This window comes from Notolepis coatsorum, assembly GCF_963971535.1.
Source record: "Notolepis coatsorum genome assembly, chromosome: 20".
In the NCBI taxonomy this organism is placed as follows: Eukaryota; Metazoa; Chordata; class Actinopteri; order Aulopiformes; family Paralepididae; genus Notolepis; species Notolepis coatsorum.
In genome coordinates this window covers 13,854,560-13,875,373 of record NC_140184.1, presented here as the reverse complement: position 1 = coordinate 13,875,373, position 20,814 = coordinate 13,854,560, and the positions used below count along the sequence as shown (strand labels likewise).

The window sequence follows — 20,814 nt, the reverse complement described above, 5'->3', positions numbered from 1 at the left end:
TTGATTCATTATCCCTACTTTTGTCTCGCCTTGTTGTCTTATTGTTATGATTTCATATACCGTGTGATTTCATGTGCCGTTTGCTTATTTCTGTATATGTACACCTGACGTGACTGTAAAAGAGGGAAACCGCAGTTGCCTTTTGAGTTTAAATAAATATTTGAAGTTAAATGAACCACGATAACTGTACTAACCTGGCAGTCGTGGACAACAGTAACCACCACGGTGGAGTCATTCACTGCTCCCATTGAGACCATCATGCCATACTCCATGTCAGCATAGCCCTCTCCTTTGCCTATCCGATAGCCTGGGGGAAGACAGAGCACACATGTAGGTTATAGCAAGGGGACATAGATCAAAAAGCATATATATATACTAGTGCTGTCAATCAATTAAAATATTTAACTCGATTAATCGCAAGATTGTCCATAGTTAACTCACGATTAATCACAGATTAATCGCTTTTTTTCTACCTTAAACCAATATTTTTCAAGTTCCAAGTTTTAATACTCTTATCAACATGAGAGTTAACAAATGCTGCTTTATGCAGCCATTTAACACAAAAGGATGACCCTCATGCATTGCAAATTTGCATCAAATTCAAAACAGAGTGATGCACAAAATAACTTAAGAAAATAATTTAAAACAATGAATAAAGTGTGCATGAAATAATAGGGGAAAGAAAACGTTAGGAACTTGTTACATCCACACAAAGGCTAATTAATCACACACCCCCCTCTCTCTCTCTCACACTCCCAGCTCTCTTTGTCTCTTGCCCCTTCCTCATCTCTCACCCCCCTCTCTCTCTATATCTCTCACACACACACACACACACTTCAGAAACAAACATAGTATCAATGAGAGCATCAATAATACACCAGAGTGAAAAAAAGTTTAAAAAGTAAAAAATAAAATAAAAAAAAATCTTAAAAAGTTATATATATATAATGCTGTATATAACATTTATTCTCACCACATACATACCTATCCACGCATGTCTGTACTTACCTGCACATACTCCTTTACTATATCTATATATAATATATCCTACTCTTACTAGTTACACTGCTGGCCAGTATGACTACTACCATACTGTCCTTATACCTGTATCACTGTACATATTATACTACAACTCTGTACATACATCCGATTAGCACTACACTCTGTAGTACTAATTTGTATATGTTGTATCCAGTTTAATCACCTGTACATTGCTGTTGCACTTTACTGCACTACACAACCACATTATTTCAACCTAATAAAACTATGTTTATTGTCTTTGTTTTAAGAACACAAGTTGACTTGGTAATACTCACATTTTGAGTAAAAAAAATGGCTTTTAACATGTGCAATGTTCAATGAAATAGAAAAATAAATAATAAAATGTGTTGATTAATCCCACTGGTCACAATGGTGACCGTAATAATGTTTTTGTTATAAGGCTCTGCAAATGTTACTGAATGATGTAGCAATGTATTTCCAGCTAAATTGAAATAATAAACAAATAAAGAGTCTCAATTAAATGTGGTAGTAAAAAGAACCTGTGGGAGGATTTCAACAAGATAAATGCGACAACAGTGCAAAATATTTCACTAATATTTCAAAGCAAAAATAAAAATAAAAATAATATTTTTTTTATGCTGCCCCCTGTGCCAATGAAAATGCCCCCGCGTGCCTAGGGTTGCCTACCCCTGCTCTACATGTACCTTATATGTGACAAATAAAACACATTTTTTCTCAAGTACTTACATTTGGATATTTGCCAATAGAGAGTACAGATATGAGTACTTATTACATGGCGTTTTCACATTCGCCGAAATGCTTGCTTGTGATTGGTCAATAGCCCCCCGACAGCGGTCATTATTTTTCAATAATGACCGCTGTGGGACAATAATGACCGCTGTGCGCAGCTGTTCGCAATCAAGCCCACTGACACACACTGTTTCAGTGCAATTAGACACTGCCGGTGTTCTGCTGCCGGCGATGACAGGGGGCGGAGCGACGAGCGGAGCCAGAACGCAGCCAGAACCAGTGTTGCGAGTCGATGTAAAATGAATTAGGTATATTGTTAGTAAGTTAGCCATGTAATAAGCGGGATAATGTATAGCTATACTCTATCATTGTCGCAAAATAATTGACCTTCACTGACGTTTAAAACACCTCGCCGAAGCGGCTCGGTATTTTAAACTCCGTGTCGGTCACTTATTTTGCGACAATGACCTCGTAGCTATACATTATCCCTTACTTAATAATACCATTAAAGGTCACACATTGTAGTCCCTTTTTTTTTTTTTTTTTTTTTTCCCCTCCTGTTTGTGTTTTTCTCCCATCCCAATTTAGTCATGCCAATTCCCCCCTCCCCTTCCTGGTCGTTGCTCGCATGTGCCCCCCACTGGGCGGTCTAGGGAGGGTTGATAGATACTATCACATGTCCCCTCCGATACATGCAGAGTCAGCCAGCCACTTCCCTTCACCTGCCAGCGCGGACTCTCATTGGTGAGGTGTAACGTGTGGGAGGCTCACACTACCCTCACCATCTCCCTTTCTCGCTGTGCAGGCGCCCTGACCGACCCGTAGGAGTCGCTGTTTACAACGACCAGATTATCACCCACCGGCTTCCCTCCCGCTGACTGCCAATTGAGCCAGTATGACGGCCGGCCAAGCCGGAGGCAACGCTGACAGCCGGATTCGATACCAGTGTCTCTCGCGTTGGTGACGAGTGCTTAGTCCGCTGTGCCACCCAGCTGCCTATTGTATTTCTTTTCAAAAGCTGCCTTGATCGTACAAAATGATAATTAACGTACATCTAGCAATTCTGCACAAGCCTGTACCGCTGAATGAAATTCAGATCAAATTGTCAAATTAAGCATTGCAGATAATATGACTCAAGATCCAACAATATCATATCAGAAACATAGGTAACATTTTGGCAGAAAATAGTGTATGAGCAAGCTGCGATTTTGTACATGCACGTGTTAGGAATGAGGGGTTCTCCATTTTCCTTCTCCAGATTCACATTTTGAATAGGCTGGTTTTTCATAGAGTTCATTGACAAAATAACCGGGTGTTAAAGGAACACGCCAACAGTGTAGCCTAGTTCCCAACAGTGACGAAATACACTCCAAATACAACTCCAAAACTTTCCTGTAAACATGTTGTGACCTGTGTATTTACCACGTGGAGAAAAAAAATACAGGACCTTTGAAGTGATGAAATCACTGCGCCCAGGCAGCAGTGGTTTGCAAAAAAAAAAATCCGAGTATATATCTGCTTAGAAAACGAAAATGTCTAATTATTTAAAAAGAAATTCTCAGCATGTTTACAGGAAAGTTTTGGAGTTGTATTTGGAGTGTATTTTGTGACTGACTAGGCACAACTACTTCCAGTGAATGATGCTAAGCTAGGCTAACGGTGCGGCTGTTCCCTAAGCCTAATGCATGCACAGAGAAGAAAAGGGTATACATCTGCTTGTCTAACTCCAGGTAGATGGAAAATTAGCTAATTTCCCAAAAGGTTGGCGACGTGTTCCTTTAAGCTGATGTATAAATGTGTGGGAATGAGTGCGCATGTGTACGCTGGGAGTCGGAACTAATGACCAATAAAGTTCAGAGGAGTGTCTCCAGAGGACCGTGAACTCTGTGACACACAGAAGGGAGGAAGTGGGTCACAAGCAGTAGGGCGACCGTGACACGCAGCAGTGTGTGAAGAAGAGTGTGGAACGAGGAAGTGAAATGTGGGAATGACGCACAAGGGAGCTAGATGATCTCTCTCCGCCATTTACCACGAGACAAGAATATACATATCGTGAACACCCAATGACCGTCTTTTGTTTAGAAAAAACTGTTTGTTTTGTCACCGGACCAATCGACCAACAAAAAAGTTTACCTATTATGAGATTGACCGCCGCCCGGTCACATGACCCAAGGAGGGCTCGCCCGCGGCTGTGGTCTTGTGTACGGAGTTGGTAAGCTAACCCCTACTGCTCTCTTAGTCAAACACCAGACTAGGGCTGACCTTCGAAGCTTTGGGGCGAGCTTCGATTTTAATTCGAAGCTTCGGAAAAAATAAATAAATAAAAAAATATATATATTAATTATAATATATATTTATTTTTTTATCTTATGTTGTGGGACTTGTACAGCACTTTTAAATGTGCTCTATGAATAAAGTGGATTGGATTAATTAATTAAGTAGCCCCTTTCATGACTGTGACGCAGCCAACAAGGTTTCACTCGGCTGCCCTGCCTGGGTGCAGTGGGGCTGCTCTCACAGCCAACGACATGACATTACATAATTATGTTGCAACCTTAGTCTATCAAGCAAACAATTATATTATATTTAATTTGTAATTTATAATTATATCAGACAATGCACCTACAAAAGCAGATGATTACAATTAAATTAGCCAACTTGGTAACACATTAGTCATAGCAGCATAGGCATAGCCTTATTAATGTTTTGTGTGGCGTCGCCGTCGTGTACAACGATACTTACGTTTTTTAGGTGATTTGACAAAGTTGTTGTAGAGTTGTGATATGCCATTTTCTTCTGGCATATCTGGCAATCGGCCTTTTGGGCATTGTCTTTGCATATTTTAAAGTGTAACCACATGTCTGATGACTTCTTCGTCGACATGTCTGCTGCACATGTCCTTGTTGTTTTCAACACAGATAATCTCCACGTGCTTGTTGTAGATAGGTGGAGTCGAGACGCCGGTTACTTTCATTTCATTGGAATGGAGGCGCCAGATTTTTGAGTCTACTTTTTCTCCCATTTTTTATTTTTCTCCCATCCCAATTTCGTATCGTCCAATTCTACCCTCCCCTGTCTCGAACGCAGTTAGGCCATGCCTCCCACAAGCCGGCTGCAATGTGGACGAAGCCTTACATCAAGTGTCCCCTCCGGTACTCGAGGAGGCAGCCGTCGCATCTTTTCACCTGCACAGCGCAATCTCTAAGCATCTGGGATCTGCGTAGGAGGGACACGCCGCCCCCGTCGCTTCCTGATTCTGCTGCGCAGGCGCACCAACCGACCTGTAGGAGTCGCTGTCCACAACATCCGATCCCCACCCATCAGCTTCCCACCCCCTAATACTGCCAATTGTATTAGTATGAACGACCAGCCAAGCTGATAGCAATGCGGAGAGCTGGGCTCGAACCCAGCGTCTCCTGCATTGGTGGTGAGCGCCTTGCCCACTGCACCACCTAGCCGCCCGAAACAAGCCAATCATCTATACCCACGCCCCCCCCCTGTGGTGGCGAACTACTAACTAGGTCACGTGGGGTCAGGTGTAAATCCACTGGCTCTCACCTTTCTCAGACACCGCCACAGAGCCAACCACCACCAAGTCCACTTTCACCTGGGCGTCCAGGCCAACGGGAACACTGAACTCCTTCACACCCTGGAGACGGAGACAAAGAGGAAAGAGAAAAAGGGAGGGAAAGAAAAGGAGATGAAAACACCAAAAAAAAACAGGTAATGCATGTCAGCAGAATACTGCAGAATACTTCCCAAGTACACTCCACCCATCAGACATGCGACACCCTCAGTTAAAGGTATGGCCTGAGGGGGCGCACTCTAGGGGTGTAATGGTACACAAAACCCACGGTTCGGTACGTACCTCGGTTTTGAACTCACGGTTCGGTACGGGTTTTCGGTACAGTGGGGGAAAGTTTGGCTTTCCATGTTCCACTCAGGGGTGATGTAGTGTGCAGTAACTAATTGTACTTGTAGGGCTGTCAACGAATATTCTATATTGAAATTAATAATCTACTTAATTATTAATAATCGGGAAAAGAATTACAGGTAATCTCTGTATTGTGTGTGGGTTGAACAAACACCCGGCCCTTTGCGTAAATTATACTTTGGGAAGGGGTGAACTTGAGTTTTTAATTAAATTCTGCATGCAAAAAAAAAGTTCTGCACGTGCGGTCGTTGTATTAGTTCGGTACACAGCGGTACTGAACCTAAGGTCCAGTACTGAAACGGTTCGGTACAGATACGTGTACCTTTACAACCCTAGCGCACTCTGAACTGCAGCACCGGTTTCACCAACCAGACGTTTGCCACCCAGTCCACCCTGGGACTCCCCGCACATGGCATTGATTCCTATACCTCCTCCGCTTTGCACTACATCGATAGTGTCACCACCCTCAAACAGATGAGAACATTCTCCAATAAGAAGCCAGGGGTGAACAGAGATCCGTCTACTGCTGACGGCATTGCTTGTAGACCTGGTGATATGATGCAGGCCTACAGTTCAGCGAGGGCTACAGTTCAGCCAGGGCCAACCTGAAAAGACAGGCAGGCCTACAGTTCAGCCAGGGCTAACCTAAAAAGGCGCATCAAGTGGGCCAAGCACAGCCACAAGCTAAGGGTTGAGGAGCACTTTAACAACTCAAACCCCTGACACATGTTGGCAGGGCATCCAATCCGGACTATAAACCCACCAACAACGCCCCAAACCAGCGACACCCTGATGAGCTCAATAACTTTTATGCCCGACGACCAGAAGGTGGCCACAAATCCCTCACGCTCTCTCCCCCACCGTTGTGCGTGTGTGTGCTGCACTGAGCAGGACTAATGCACGTAAGGCAGCTGGCCCTTGATGGCATCCTCCGTCATGTGCTCAGGGCCTGCGCCGAGCAGCTGACCCGAGGTCCTGACTGACATCTTCAACCTGTCACTGGCCCAAGCAGCTGTCCCCACGTGCTTCAAAACCACCTCCATCATACCGGTGCCAAAGCGCTCCTCAGCAGCCAGCCTTAATGACTTCCGCCCTGTGGCACTCACCCCCATTATCATGAAGTGCTTCGAGAGGCTGGACCTGGCTCATCTCAAATTCGGCCCATCATTCTTCTCACTGGACCAATACAAATATGCCTACGTGAGAACGGGAGCATTGGAGGACATCATTTAGAATTCGCCCTCTATGTGAGAATTCATCAACTTTAGCTCAGCATTCAACACCATCATCGCCTCCAAAACTCCAAACTCTGTGACCTCGACATCAACCCCTCCATCCGCAACTGGAAACTTCCTAACCAACAGAGCCAAGTATGTAAGATTAGACAACCTCACCTCCTCCACCCTCACCCTGAATATATATTGCATATATATTTTTCATATGTTATTCTCCTCTCCTTTGCCTTCTTTTTTATTTTCTTGTTATTGGCTCTTTATTGCCGTGTTTTGAACATGATATCTATCCGTGTCCATCTTCCATTTTTCTCGTTATAGTGTTTGCCTTATGTCTCTGATCTTGTTCCGACTTTCTTTTCTTGACCATGTTTACATGTATTTCGTTCATATTTGATTGTAGACATTGATGGGATGGGAGTGGAACTTTGTACAAGCCCTTTGGGCTTCGTTCCCTCCTAGCACTGTTTTTAAATAATGTGCTAAATAAATAAATAAACCAATACAGGGCTGTGTGCCAAGCTCTCTCCTCTACTCCCTCTTCACCCACGACTGCATGGCTCCAATATCATTATCCAGTTTGCAGATGACACAACGGTGGTGGGTCTCATCAAAAACAATGACGAGACGGCCTACAGGGGCGAGGTCCAGCACCTGGTGGCATGGTGCACAGACAACCTGGTGGCATGGTGCACAGACAACAACCTGGTGGCATGGTGCACAGACAACAACCTGGTGGCATGGTGCACAGACAACAACCTGGTGGCATGGTGCACACACAGACAACAACCTGGTGGCATGGTGCACACAGACAACAACCTGGTGGCATGGTGCACACAGACAACAACCTGGTGGCATGGTGCACAGACAACAACCTGGTGGCATGGTGCACAGACAACAACCTGGTGGCATGGTGCACACAGACAACAACCTGGTGGCATGGTGCACACACAGACAACAACCTGGTGGCATGGTGCACACAGACAACAACCTGGTGGCATGGTGCACACAGACAACAACCTGGTGGCATGGTGCACACAGACAACAACCTGGTGGCATGGTGCACACAGACAACAACCTGGTGGCATGGTGCACAGACAACAACCTGGTGGCATGGTGCACAGACAACAACCTGGTGGCATGGTGCACAGACAACAACCTGGTGGCATGGTGCACACACAGACAACAACCTGGTGGCATGGTGCACAGACAACCTGGTGGCATGGTGCACACAGACAACAACCTGGTGGCATGGTGCACAGACAAGAACCTGGTGGCATGGTGCACAGACAACAACCTGCCCTCAACACCAAGGAGCTCATGGTGGACATCACAAAGACCAAAGCAGACACGCATGTCGGCATCCATATCAACGGGACAGAGGTTGAGCGTGTCTCCAGCTTCAGATTTCTGGATGTCCACAATCTCCCGAGGGCCTCTCTTGGGCCCTCAACACCTCGACCCTGGTAAAGAAAGCTTAGCAGTGTCTCTTCTTCCTGAGAAGACTGAGGGTGCTTTCTCACTAGCCATTCGGGGTCGAATCAGCTCTGCTCCGTCCTCGCTCCGTCCTTGGGTGCGAACTTCCCCCCTCCCTCTCCACCCTCAAGTTTGTGTACACACTGCAGTCTTGGTGCGCTCCGGGTTTTGTTTACGGTTTGCGTTTTGATCGTGTAGAGCTGCCGTAGCGATGATGTCACGCTCTAACGTCAACACAGGAAGAGTTTTAACACGGTGGTGGAAACTGGATGCTGATATAAAGAAACAAATAACCAATAAATATGAAGTTATACTTGAACCTCTGTTGTCAATATAACCCACCCCCTTTTCTCACGAATGGAACTGGTGTTGTGGAGTCTGCTTTGAGCGTTTTCCAGGGTTAACGCTAACGCTAGTTAGCTTAGCCTATTTATTACTAGTTAGCAGCTAACATTAGCCCATCGCTTGCGTAAATTATATTGCATGTCATTGATCTACCGGTTGATCACGGCCGACTGGTTGGGCACCACTGGTCTATAGAAATAAATGCATTCGAACAAGAAACCAATGTATAGTAGACATAGCAATGGCAAAAAAAATTGCCAGGCCTAATGCGAGCCAGGGAAGTCTTGTGCTTGTAACGTGGCTTCATGTTTTCATCCACTGAGCCGTGAGGCTCAACATGCTTGTTTGGTTGAGGTCTGAACTCGCCAAATTTCAAGCAAGCATGAAAGCATTACAGTAATGACGTGTGTGTCAGCAAGTTGATACAGCAAGCCTCTTCCGTGTTTTGGTACAAGCATTGCACACCACGCCCCCCGCTCCCACGCACCCGGAACCACCTATTCCAGCGGTCCAGGTTTGGAGCGAATCAGCGTCCCCGGGGACGGGGGGAGCGTTCTCAGTAGGACGATCACACCCTATTTGGGTGCGATCGGGCTGTGATTCGACCCCGAATGGTTAGTGAGAAAGCCCCCTGAGGAAAGCCCAACGGTCTCCTCAGATTCTGGTGAACTTGCGCCATAGAAAGCATCCTCACTAACTGCACTAAGCACTGCAGAAGCTGGTGAAAACCGCCCAGCGAATCACCGGTACACCACTCCCTGCAATAGACCTGTCGCTAAACCACGCCCCAAAATAGAATTTGTCCAATCATATCACAGCAAAAATCTTCGCTGCAGAAAAGTCGGTCAACAGCAGAAAAGCCATTTGTGGGCTGCATCAAACCAGACGGCTGTGATCAAAACCACTGTGTAAGAGTTCAGTTTATATGTTATTATCTACCTAATATCCGATGGTGAAACGCTGTGCGTGGGGTGCCTGTAATTCGGACACCAGGTACCCTGAAAGACTGGATGGAGGAGTATATTTCATACCTTTCCCGAAGCCCAAACGAAAACTAGAGAAATGCAAGCGATGGATTATGTTGTGTCGTCGACCACATACACAACTGAATGTGAAGACCATTACCAAGGACACTTATGTTTGCTCAAAGGTAAGGTCAATTCATAAAGACATAATATTTGACGGCATGTATTAGAAACGTAGACCAAACTATTAGTTTGCTAACGTTTGACTGACTGCAAACTAGCTATCGTATATCCAGCCCAGTTAGCTAACGTTAGCAGCTAGCTAACGTTAGCTGCCAACATGTAACGATACCGCAGATATTTCTGCATCATAAGGTTAGCTTTCTGCATCATAACGTGAGCCTTCTGTATCATAAGGTTAGCTTTCTGCATCATAACGTGAGCCTTCTGTATCATAAGGTTAGCTTTCTGCATCATAACGTCAGCAACGTTACCGCAAGCCAGGTGCATAACAGTGGAAATGATGACCAACAAGGACAGTTATAGTTATAGATGTAATGTAGTGACCACCATTGATAGTATAAAGAACTGGCTAACAGACAACAGAATACTAATAACATGAATACTACTACATGCACTAAGAATGCTCGATGCACTTCAGATGCCATAGTGCCACTTGAAACCAGTAACAACAAGGACAACGATGTAAACAGTAAATAAGTCCTGGACTTTTCGTTTTATCCCTGACAAGTAGGCTTGGGCGGTATGACGGTATACCAGGGTATTTCGAAATACCGACGGTATGATTTTCAATACCGTGACGTCACAGACTGTGCGCCAACTCTGTAGTGCACAGCACGCGCCAGCAGAGGGCAGGGCAGTCTGTCTTTCCCTCTCTCAGTCAGAGCAGAGCTGAGCAGGTGACGCAACGTGCATGTTTCGTTGGGTCTTTCATCTTGCATGTGTTAATCTGCACGATAAATAAAGACTTATTCTTCTATAGAATGCGGTCATGGACCGTTTATTAACCATGGGCCCACTTCCAGACATTGGATTGAGACATTGAGGAATCGGGAAACGGAGCGTTTTTCTAACGTTTTGAAATTGATCGTGCATGAATGTGGACTCAGGGACACGTTGTTTGGGTACCGGCAAGTAAGTTATGTTATGGTTAAGCGATTGGAAGATGAACGTATGAGATATGAATGCTGGTGGTAGTGTCTGTTTGGTAAAGCGTTCCAGTTCGACTGTGTGTGTGCGTATTGGCTTCGCGATTCACTACATTGGTTCAATGGCTTAAGCTGGGTTTTGATTATCACTTAATCAATGCAGAATACATTTTGTGCGTCTGTATGTGTAGTTGTGTACTACTGTTGTGAGTTGTGAGTCATATTGCTCTAATGTCAGCCTCCGTTATACGCTCCGTATGACTCGCTTCATATCTGTGTGTATCGAATGTGCGCGCTGGTTTGTATACTTGGTAACACGGGTCGCTAAGGAATGTAGGCTCGAGGTTGAAGAGAGTGCACTTTTAGGTTGAAAGAACGGTCCTAATGTCAACGTGTTTCAATATAAGCGTTATGTATGGTGATAACGAGTATATTGTTAACTTAACTTAGCCCCCCCCCCCCGATGAAAATGAAAGTCATACCATCATATACCGTATACCGGGGTATTATGTCAGCAAGGTATGATGGTAGGGGTGGACGGTATGGTCTAAAATGTATATCACGGTATAATTTGAAGCATAGACGGTAACGGTATATATCACGGTATCAGTGTTTCCGTTAGAATTATTTTTTTTGCCCGATAGGCAGGCTATATAAATAATGACATCATCAAGGCATGTAGATTTATAATATTTTTACTTAAAACTAGGCTACTTTTGCGTATACAGTCATTATATTCCAAATAAAATAAGTCCCGAGTCGAGACTCCGTGCTGCTTCTAACAATCCCAATAGTATGCAACTGCAGAGCCGCAGAGTAGGGCCGCTTTCAGGTCCGGTCACAGGCCCGGCTCAACAGCGCCCCCCACCCAACGGCTGAATTGCCAATGGCTGAATTGGAGTACTGCACTGTGCCGGTACAGATGGGTGGGTAATGGTGGATTCTGCGGCTCTGCAGCTGCATAATGCTTCTTGCAAAATCCAGGATCCAGCTCGCGCTGCCCAGCCGTCAGAACACTACACATCATAATCACATTCACATCACAGCAAACTGTAGTTGATCACCAGGTATGTTTTATTAAGCGTAGAATAATTCATACAAGAAAAACGATAGGGAAATCTCTTACCTTTCTCCACTGGTTAAAAATGGCAGGATTGAAACTTGCTGTGCGCCGCGGTGATATGTGTTTATTATGAAATGACAATTGCGTGTTGACACGCCCACTGCGCGAAGCCTCCTAAATAACTTTTTCCAGTTTGCACATATCTATTATCTATGACTAATTCTATCTATTTTTAGGGGCAAATGCGAGTGAAATAGTCGCGCTGTGGTTACATGACGTCATTGCTATTTTAGAGCTGCTCTACCGGTTACAAGGTAGTCAAAATCCATACCGTAGAGCAAATTCATACCGTTTATACCGTCCACCTACTGACAAGGCGAACACAAATGTTGATCTGTCAAAGTTGTTATGTTTGTTGTCAATAAATTCCACTTTGAGCTGCATTTTATGTATGAAAGATGCTCCATAAATGAACCATTATTATTATCTGTCTATGCTTAGCTAATGCTCAGCTTTTTGTGTTTTTTTCACAGAATGAGGTGTGCTGGAGATGTTACTGCCCTCACAGAGACGACACAGGTCAACCCAAGACAGGACATGAGTGACAATGAAAGAAGTCTGATTTATGTTTTTGGACTAAAGTGAGCATCATGGAATGTGTGCAGCTTTACAATCATGTCATTAACTGAATAATATCCCTCTCTCCCCCTCATCCCCCTCTCCTCATTCACCTCCCCCTCATCCATCTCCCCTCTCCCCTTATCCATCAACCCTCTCTCCTCCCCTCTTACTCCAGACAAGGAGTGCCGGCCTGTGGGCACCAGGCTCCCGCAATGGAAGGTGGACATTACTAGAAAGCTAAACAGAATGCGTAATAGGAATGTTAGAGGTTCTAGAAGGTTCTACTATGACATCATCACCAACGTTCCAGAATGATCGGGCAGAACTAAGGTTCTACAATGTACTGCCATGACATCATCACACACGTTCCAGAATGTTCGGGCGGCACTAATTTTCTAGAATGTTCCTAACAATAGGTTTGTGGGTGAATTATGTACCATTACAATCACTACAGTATTACGTTTCAAAAGTAAAAGTACAGTACATATTCTATAGGGTGTTCTTGTATTTCAGTGCATTCAACCCTCGATTGACCTGCAGGTTGTTAAAGTGGTCCAGTTATGCTGCTCTGTATCCCTCAGATTGCTGGTTTACAATGTTAAAGTACTTAATCTTCATCAACAGTTGCTGATATTGCAAATGTCAACAGACCAGGTTATTAATCCATAATGGAGGTACTAGAAGAATATAATGTTAAATTACCATAGATGTATCACAACACATGATATTGTTCGCTATTCCAGTTTATATAGTACATCCATTTGTGTAACTGTAAATCCATGTATATTTATTGTATATATTAAAAATAGTGGCTATTTATGTACACTTTAGTTGTGGGTTTTCTTTTCTAATCAGAGTGATCTATCTTGAGAATGTGTTGTATATGCATTTATTTATATTTATATTAAATATAACTTATACTTAGTGTTATAAGAAAAGCTATGTCCTGACCTGTACCCATTTACCGTGATTTACAGGTATTTTGGTAAAAGGTAAATGGCTGTATTTATATAGCGCTTTTATCCAAAGCGCTTTACAATTTGTTTCTCACATCTTACCCATTCACTCACACATTCACACACCGACGGTGGAGGCAACCATGCAAAGTGCCAACCTGCTCATCAGTGTCTTGCTCAAGGACACTTCGACACGCTGCCCGGGAGGAGCGAGAATCAAACCGGGAACCTCCGGATTAACAGACGACTGCTCTACTCCCAGTCCCAAGCCACTGTCGCCCCCTATATATTAGGTCTATTTTATTATTAGGCATTTTTACTTTGGTCTCCATCACTATACATTTATAGTTAGTGTAATCAATAATTTGACCTGATGTACACTAGAATGTGCAGCATACCATTCGCTGACGTCTCACCCCTTTATGGAGGAGGATTGTTGGCAAGTGACAGCTCTCACTTTTTTCCTCATTCTAGTGACTAGTGACAACTGTCGGGTCTAGCTCGTATACTGCGTTGGACCACTAAACTAAATGTATCAGCAATAGTAGTAATCATGGATTATCGTCATAGTTCTTGTAATCTTCAATCAAGTCAACTGTAAGTAATGCTTGAGACGTTATCTATAGCTAATGCTTGAATCACCATGGAGGTCTAAGGTAAATGTGTATCTCATGAACATACTTTTCCACTGCATATTGTAACCCTCTGTCTGCTTCTAGATGAAATATTTGTGTTATCTTTAAAAAACAGGTCTATTACCTGCTGTGGTAAATCTCCAGCGGCCTAGCCCCTTTCGTGACTGTGAAGCAAGGCTTGCATCACAGTCAGGAAAGGGACTGGCTGCCGCCATCGTCAACGAGAGTCATTCACGGTCGGCTCTGTGTCCGAGTTTTCAAAGGGGGCGTGGCTTAGCGATAGGTCTATTGAGACTGTCCAGCTCAAACGGTGTCTGAAGAAGGCACGCATCATCGACCCCTCCGTCCACCACAGCCAGATACCACCCACCAGACTCAACTTATGATGAGTCTGAACCTCTGTTGACTACACCCATATCCATCTACTGCTAGTGCCTACACTGTCTACATCTGTGATATTCTGTATTCATACCTACTTGCATTATACTACTTATATCCAACCTATAGTTCATTGATAGTTAGTCTTATCCACACATTCTATTTGTAATACAGTCTACACTGGCTGCATCTTCTATAATCTACTCAGATTTATTACCACCGTCTAGTCATACTGTACATTACTGTTGATACCCTAGCTTTTCTTATCTTCTTCCGAGTGGTTGTCTCGTAGTGTTGACCAAGGTGGTGGTTATGTGCACCATTGAGGTCATGGTTCAGCTTCATACCGTCTGTCCAATTTACGTCTAAACTAGAGGCTGACATGCAAGTGGATTTTGACTCCCGCTCCCACAGAAATAATCCCATCCCATCCCAATCCCAAGTGAGTTTCGAAAAAATCCCACTCCCTCCCACTCCCACAGAGGACTGATCCCAATCCCGTGCCAAACTTTTATAGAATCCCACTCCCATCCCACTCCCGTTTACCAATCCTGCTCCGTTTTTCTTCCTCAGTATAAAATATGCAGTACATGGGTCACATCATTTCTGTAGGGCTGTACGTTAACTTTTTTTGCACATAGCACTGGTGCTACAGAGGTTGATAGTTTTGTAGCACAGGCCAACATCTTGTAGCACAAGTATAAAACGTGTTATATTTGTAACAGTCACACATGTGCCTATTGTTTTGTGTTATTTAGTTGCAGTGCCATGTTTGGCTGTCATTTTCATGCTGACAAGTTGACGTCACACAGCCAGACACGTTACGTGTAAGGAATTATGGGATTTGGTGTTGGATGTATAGACTCTACTAGGGGTGGGAATCACCAGTTTCATCACGATACGATACGATATCGATTCTTTGGACAACGATACGATATTTGCCAATATCACAAAGTCTGCCATGATACAATACGATGCAGGTGCCTGCAATCAATATGAGACGATATCATAAGCCCATTGAACACAATCAGTAACATTTAGATCAACTCAAAGGGTAACGAAAATATAATTTGAAAGAAATAAATGTAGCTCTTCCAGACATTTAAATGAAAAACGATCTATTGTTTTAATACAAATAGACCTCCTGTTCACTGTAAAGTGCCACGTTTTGATATATTGAGCTTTAAACTTGAAATAACTTTTAGGCTCCCTGCCCCCTCCCTTTCCTCACTGTTTTCTCTGCCTCTGACCCGGGTTAGCTTAGTTTAGTTAACGGTAGCAGCTAACTAGTTAGTTTTGGTGAGGTTGCAAAGCATGTAAGATGCATTGGAAGCGTTGCGGGGAAAAACAGGCAGAGACTTATTTCCTGGTCGCAAAATGCGCACTCTAACATAACATACTGTTGTTGTTGGGCTGCCGGAGCTGCGCTTGGGAGGAAATGCCACAGGATTTTCAAAATAAGAGTATCGATATGAACCGAATGCCTATCGCACGGGTGCTAGTGCAGTAAATTCATTCATCGCACAGACCGATTTTTTCATAGCACGCTGTACAGCCCTGATGTCTGCCTTAGTTAAATATAAAACCACCAAACATTTACATTAGTGATGCACTAATGCATCACTCCTGTCCAAATCCCATTGATTTTGTTGTCATAGTTCCCACTCCCTTCTGCTCCCATTGACTTTTACTCCCGGTCCTGCCCAATCACGGGATTCAAAGTGAAATTTATTCCCATCCCGTGGGAATCCCACGGGGCCCCCGAAAAGATGTCATCCTCTAGTCTAAACCAATGCCCGTTCTAGTTCATTGCTGGGTTATGTACTTCTAGTATTCACATATATGCTTACTACTACATCATGTATCTATTCTATTCACTATATGCTTACTACATGCATCTATTGCTATGTCGGCCCATCACAAACACGCAAACTGTCTAACGCCTGTCCCCGTCGCGTGTATACTTTCGACAACAAATGTTTGTTTCCGCGTTCGAGTTTTGCGCTCTGATTGGCCAGGTCATGCGACATGTGCGCCAATCGTGGGACAGCAAGTTCTGCGCCTATTTCCGGGTCCAACAGCCTGCAAACTACCGAACGCCTAGTTTATCACTGGTTAAGCTTAGGCGACTCTTTCGGCAGTTGGTTAAGGTTAGAGTTTGGAATCAGGGCAGGCGTTCTATCGCCATGCTCTAAGACAAACTGTAACCTTAACCAACTTCGAAAGAGCGCCTAAGCTTAACCAGTGTAGAAACTTGCCGTCTCACGATTGGCGCACATGTCACATGACCTGGCCAATCAGAGACGCGGAAACAAACATTTGTTGTCTAAAGTATTCAGGCGTCCCGTCTCCCTCTGAGTGGACGTCTCGTGGTGATGACTGGAGTGGTGGACGTCCCGTGGTGATGGCCGGTAGGATGCGATCCTCTCTACGCCGCCCCCCATACCTAATGGATTTCAATCTTTCAAAATGTTCTCATGTACCCCAGTTGCTATTGCATGTACTTATTTGTGTTTCATTACACGTATATATATATATGTACATGCTTACCAACTGTTTTATAGCAACACTACTATCACCGACATCTAAGGTTTCTCCCCTCCACATTGCCTGTGGTGCTTTTTTCCTATTGCTAGGTTTTTTGTGAGTTTTTCCTTACCTTTGCGTGGGGTATGTCTGGGAGTGTTGCATTCATTAATTTACTTTACATTTTATTTTGGACTTCATGGTGTTTTTGTTTTGTTCTTGATTTATTGTGATGTTTCTTCTTTATATATATTTCATATCTACTCATGTGATTTAAACCACTGGTTAGATTAGTTATATATTTATACTACCATCTATAGTGTTAATAGCGACTCACTTTTTATAGTGCACATCAATACAGTATATACCCGAGCATATACTCTGTAGATTTTTCACAATCATATATATTTCATATGTACATTACAATGCACTTTAGTGCTCCTCCTTTGCACTCTGGCTAGATGCTAACTACATTGCACTCTGCACGTGTACCCCGTGTACTGTACAGACAATAAAGTTTAACCTAATCTTAACAGCGAGAAAGAAACACAACTGAATAACAACATATGATCCGATGACAAATAACATGTCTTAAAAGTCCAGAAAGATTGTCCAACGTCTAGTCGAAAGGCGGTACATTTTTAAATAGGAGTCAAGAGAGCAAGAACAGTGAACAAGAGGCTGGAAGAATAATGAGGAACGGTGGGAGTGAGTAGTAGCATGCAGGCTGCTGCTGGGGGGGGGGGGGGGGGGGTCTCACCTGGGAGGTAGAACACACACGCAGCTCCTCCTTGTTGGCCCCCTGAGGGGGGGTGATCTTGTTGAAAAGACCGGTACGGAGACGAGGTGTTGGGACCAACAAGGTTTTCCTCGCCTGGGAGCAAGAGAGCCAGACATTAGCTACCGTGTCTTCATGGTTAATATAACAGTTGAAGGAAAGCATAGGCCAACACAGAAAGTGGAAGATGGAAAGTTACAACATAAACTACGGTGGAGTTTTGTGTATGTATTTAATTTCCGGAAACGTCTAAATAAGTGTTGTTTTATTAAGTCTACTACTATAGTTGAGGAGCCGGGAAAAGCAAGCATCTCACGTTGTACTGAATGTATGTACGTTTAAAAAAAGCTGCAACAACATCCGAGGCTCTGCAGCGGTGCTTCTCAGCCCAACTGATGCTGTTTGCCAATGCAAGGTTACCTCTAGCACCGCCAGACGGACCGCCTCCAGCGGCTTATCAGGATCCACCTTCACCCCATCGGTCTGGCTGAACACCTCGAGCTCAGAGACCCTGGCGCAGGCCGTGTGGGCACCCTAGGTGGGGTGGGGGGGGGGGGGGGGGGGGGGGGAGAGTGAAGAGAGAAGGGTTTCAGCCGGGAACTTACATCCAGAGTGACGAAGCGCGCCTGCTGCTGGGGTTTGTCTGGGTTTACTTTGACTGTCTGGCTGGACGTGAACTCCTGCAGGACGGTGAGCCTGTCGCATGCTTGAATTGCACCCTGGTCAGTGACCAGAGAGTCGGACGGATGCGTACATAATATACAGAGACAGACAAGCGTAATTAGTGAAAGGTTCAAAGCCAGGTGTCCTGGTTTTTCCTCAGTTTAAAACACAGCACAGACCACTTTCAAGTCAATTATTGACAGATCAAATCAAAGTGGCATTTGCAACTCTATGTTGAAACCCTGTATATAACCCACAAAGGTGGATCTCACATGGATTCGAATGGGAAGGGTTTATGGCTGATGAGATTGATTGATTGATTGATTGAAAACTTTATTAACAGATTGCAGAATGGGTACAATACAGTACAGCTCAATACACACAATTGTTAAAGGGGATGCAGACCTGAGAAAGGAGGAAAGATAAATATGCTGCAATCCTTTTTTTCTTTTCTTTTTCGCCTATCTAGCTACCATTTTTTTTTTTATATAAACCGTGTAGTATATCTTTTATACCCCCCTACAGTTACCATAATATACTACCAACATGTCCAGACTGCCATGGCAGAATTGGTCCCGACAGCCATGTTTCACAAACGCTAAACCGTTACTAACTAACCTACCTTAAAATTTGGGATTCTGTCGTGAACAGGCCTCGGAAAGTTGGCGAGATTATTCTCTTCAATGTAGTCCCAGACGCTCTCTCGGATGTCCCACTTCGTGGCCCCTGGAGAGAGAAAACAGATACAGATCACACTATGATGAAGGAATTCAACGCGGTTACAGATTCCAATCTGAACCAGTTGGCTTTGCAACAACGGCATTAATGGCAGCAACGGACGACCAAAAAATTATTATTTACCGGGACTTATTTTTACAACAGGCTCCATTATTATCCTCTCGACGATACCAATTACTTGCTTCGACAACACTCTTGCAACTAGTCTTTGCACAAAGTAACCGTCTTAGTGAAAGAGTGATTCGCGCACATGGGACTTCTGTAACATTGTAGCAACAGCTGCTTGTCAGGCGAGTTGTTTTTGCTATGTATGGTGGCTCGGGAAGACCAATCTTTATAAAAACGCAAAGGATGTGTGGTGTAGTGCAGAGCCGTAGTAGTAGCAGAGACCGGAAGCGGTATGATGATTTCCGGTCTCTGTTCGAGTGTCTGCAGAGCTCGAGGCGAAGTATTTTTTTTGACCGTGGTATTCAAACGGCGGCCATTTTGCTTTTATGACTCATACTCATCAGGTTGGGTTCCTTTCCGTTTTGGGAACGGAGTGGGAAAGGAACTCAACCTGCGCATGACATACATACAAGCAAAATGGCCGCCGTGGTGTGAATATGGTCAATGAGCAATGATCTTTATTAATATCAAACAATGAGACAGAACTGCAGGCGTACACATTAGTGCTGCTATCTATCTATTAGACCAACGTCACTGTGTAGGCCTTACTACAGTCTATGCTCCATATACACAAAACGTAAGCACACAAAAACATTACTGTACACTAAATTGAGTTCCTATGGTCATAATATCCTCAAAGAGGCTCTTTGATATCCTTGTATTAATGACACTTTCTTTGAGAGTTATATAAAAAAAAATTAAACGAAGGAAGGAAGGACATTGTCAGATTGTGTAATTCTCTTCTTTATCCACATGGGGGCGTCAAATACAAACGCTTTTACTCTGATGGAGCAGTAGCAGGCAATTTGAGTCAAATTGAATATAACTATATAAAACTGGTCCTGACAGAAAAAAATACACTTAATTTAATTCCATTGTTATGATTTTCTTCTTTTGTGTCTTCATGTCAAGATAGGTAGGTTTGGTTTTGAAGTCAATTCTGGATTTGTTTGCCTCACAGTCACAATTGTCCATGTCTTTCAACTACACTCTGTTTCTATTTCTGCCAAAACAAGTGTTTCTCCCAGAAATGTGTCACAAGTGGAAATGCCTCTGAAAAATCATTTGTATGATGCCAACGACATTACCACTGGCGTAACTACTGAGAACTGGCAGATGATTGGGCATACAGACCCTCATCTGCGCCTTTGATTAGGAAAGGAACTCAACTTGCTAATATTTTTATATTCAGAGTTATTTATATTGTTTACATGTTTGTATATTGTTACACAGTTTATGTTTTATCTTTACTATAATTGTATTGCCTATAGTTACTTATATCTTCTACTATTACTATTATTACCATACATGTACCCCCCCCCCCCCCCCCCCCCCACGGGGATCAATAAAGGAATATCTTATCTTATTTTCACAATTTCACTGACAAACTGTGCTGTGCTGTGATTGATTGATTG

The 20,814-nt window shown here is 43.8% G+C and overlaps 1 protein-coding gene across 1 annotated transcript in view; it reads right to left on the bottom strand.

Annotated features, from left to right (window-relative positions):
* mthfsd (methenyltetrahydrofolate synthetase domain containing) overlaps positions 1–19,557 on the bottom strand; it is a 40,253-nt gene extending 20,696 nt beyond the window's left edge. The window contains exons 1-6 of the mRNA XM_084337268.1: positions 19,355–19,557; positions 19,116–19,219; positions 18,251–18,364; positions 17,813–17,926; positions 5,311–5,401; positions 195–307 (exon numbers count right to left, since the gene is read on the bottom strand). Coding sequence (XP_084193394.1) covers positions 195–307; positions 5,311–5,401; positions 17,813–17,926; positions 18,251–18,364; positions 19,116–19,219; positions 19,355–19,382 — 564 coding nt within the window. The 5' untranslated portion in view covers positions 19,383–19,557. The remainder of the gene's footprint in view (positions 1–194; positions 308–5,310; positions 5,402–17,812; positions 17,927–18,250; positions 18,365–19,115; positions 19,220–19,354) is intronic.
* Between the last annotated feature and the right edge of the window lie 1,257 nt (positions 19,558–20,814).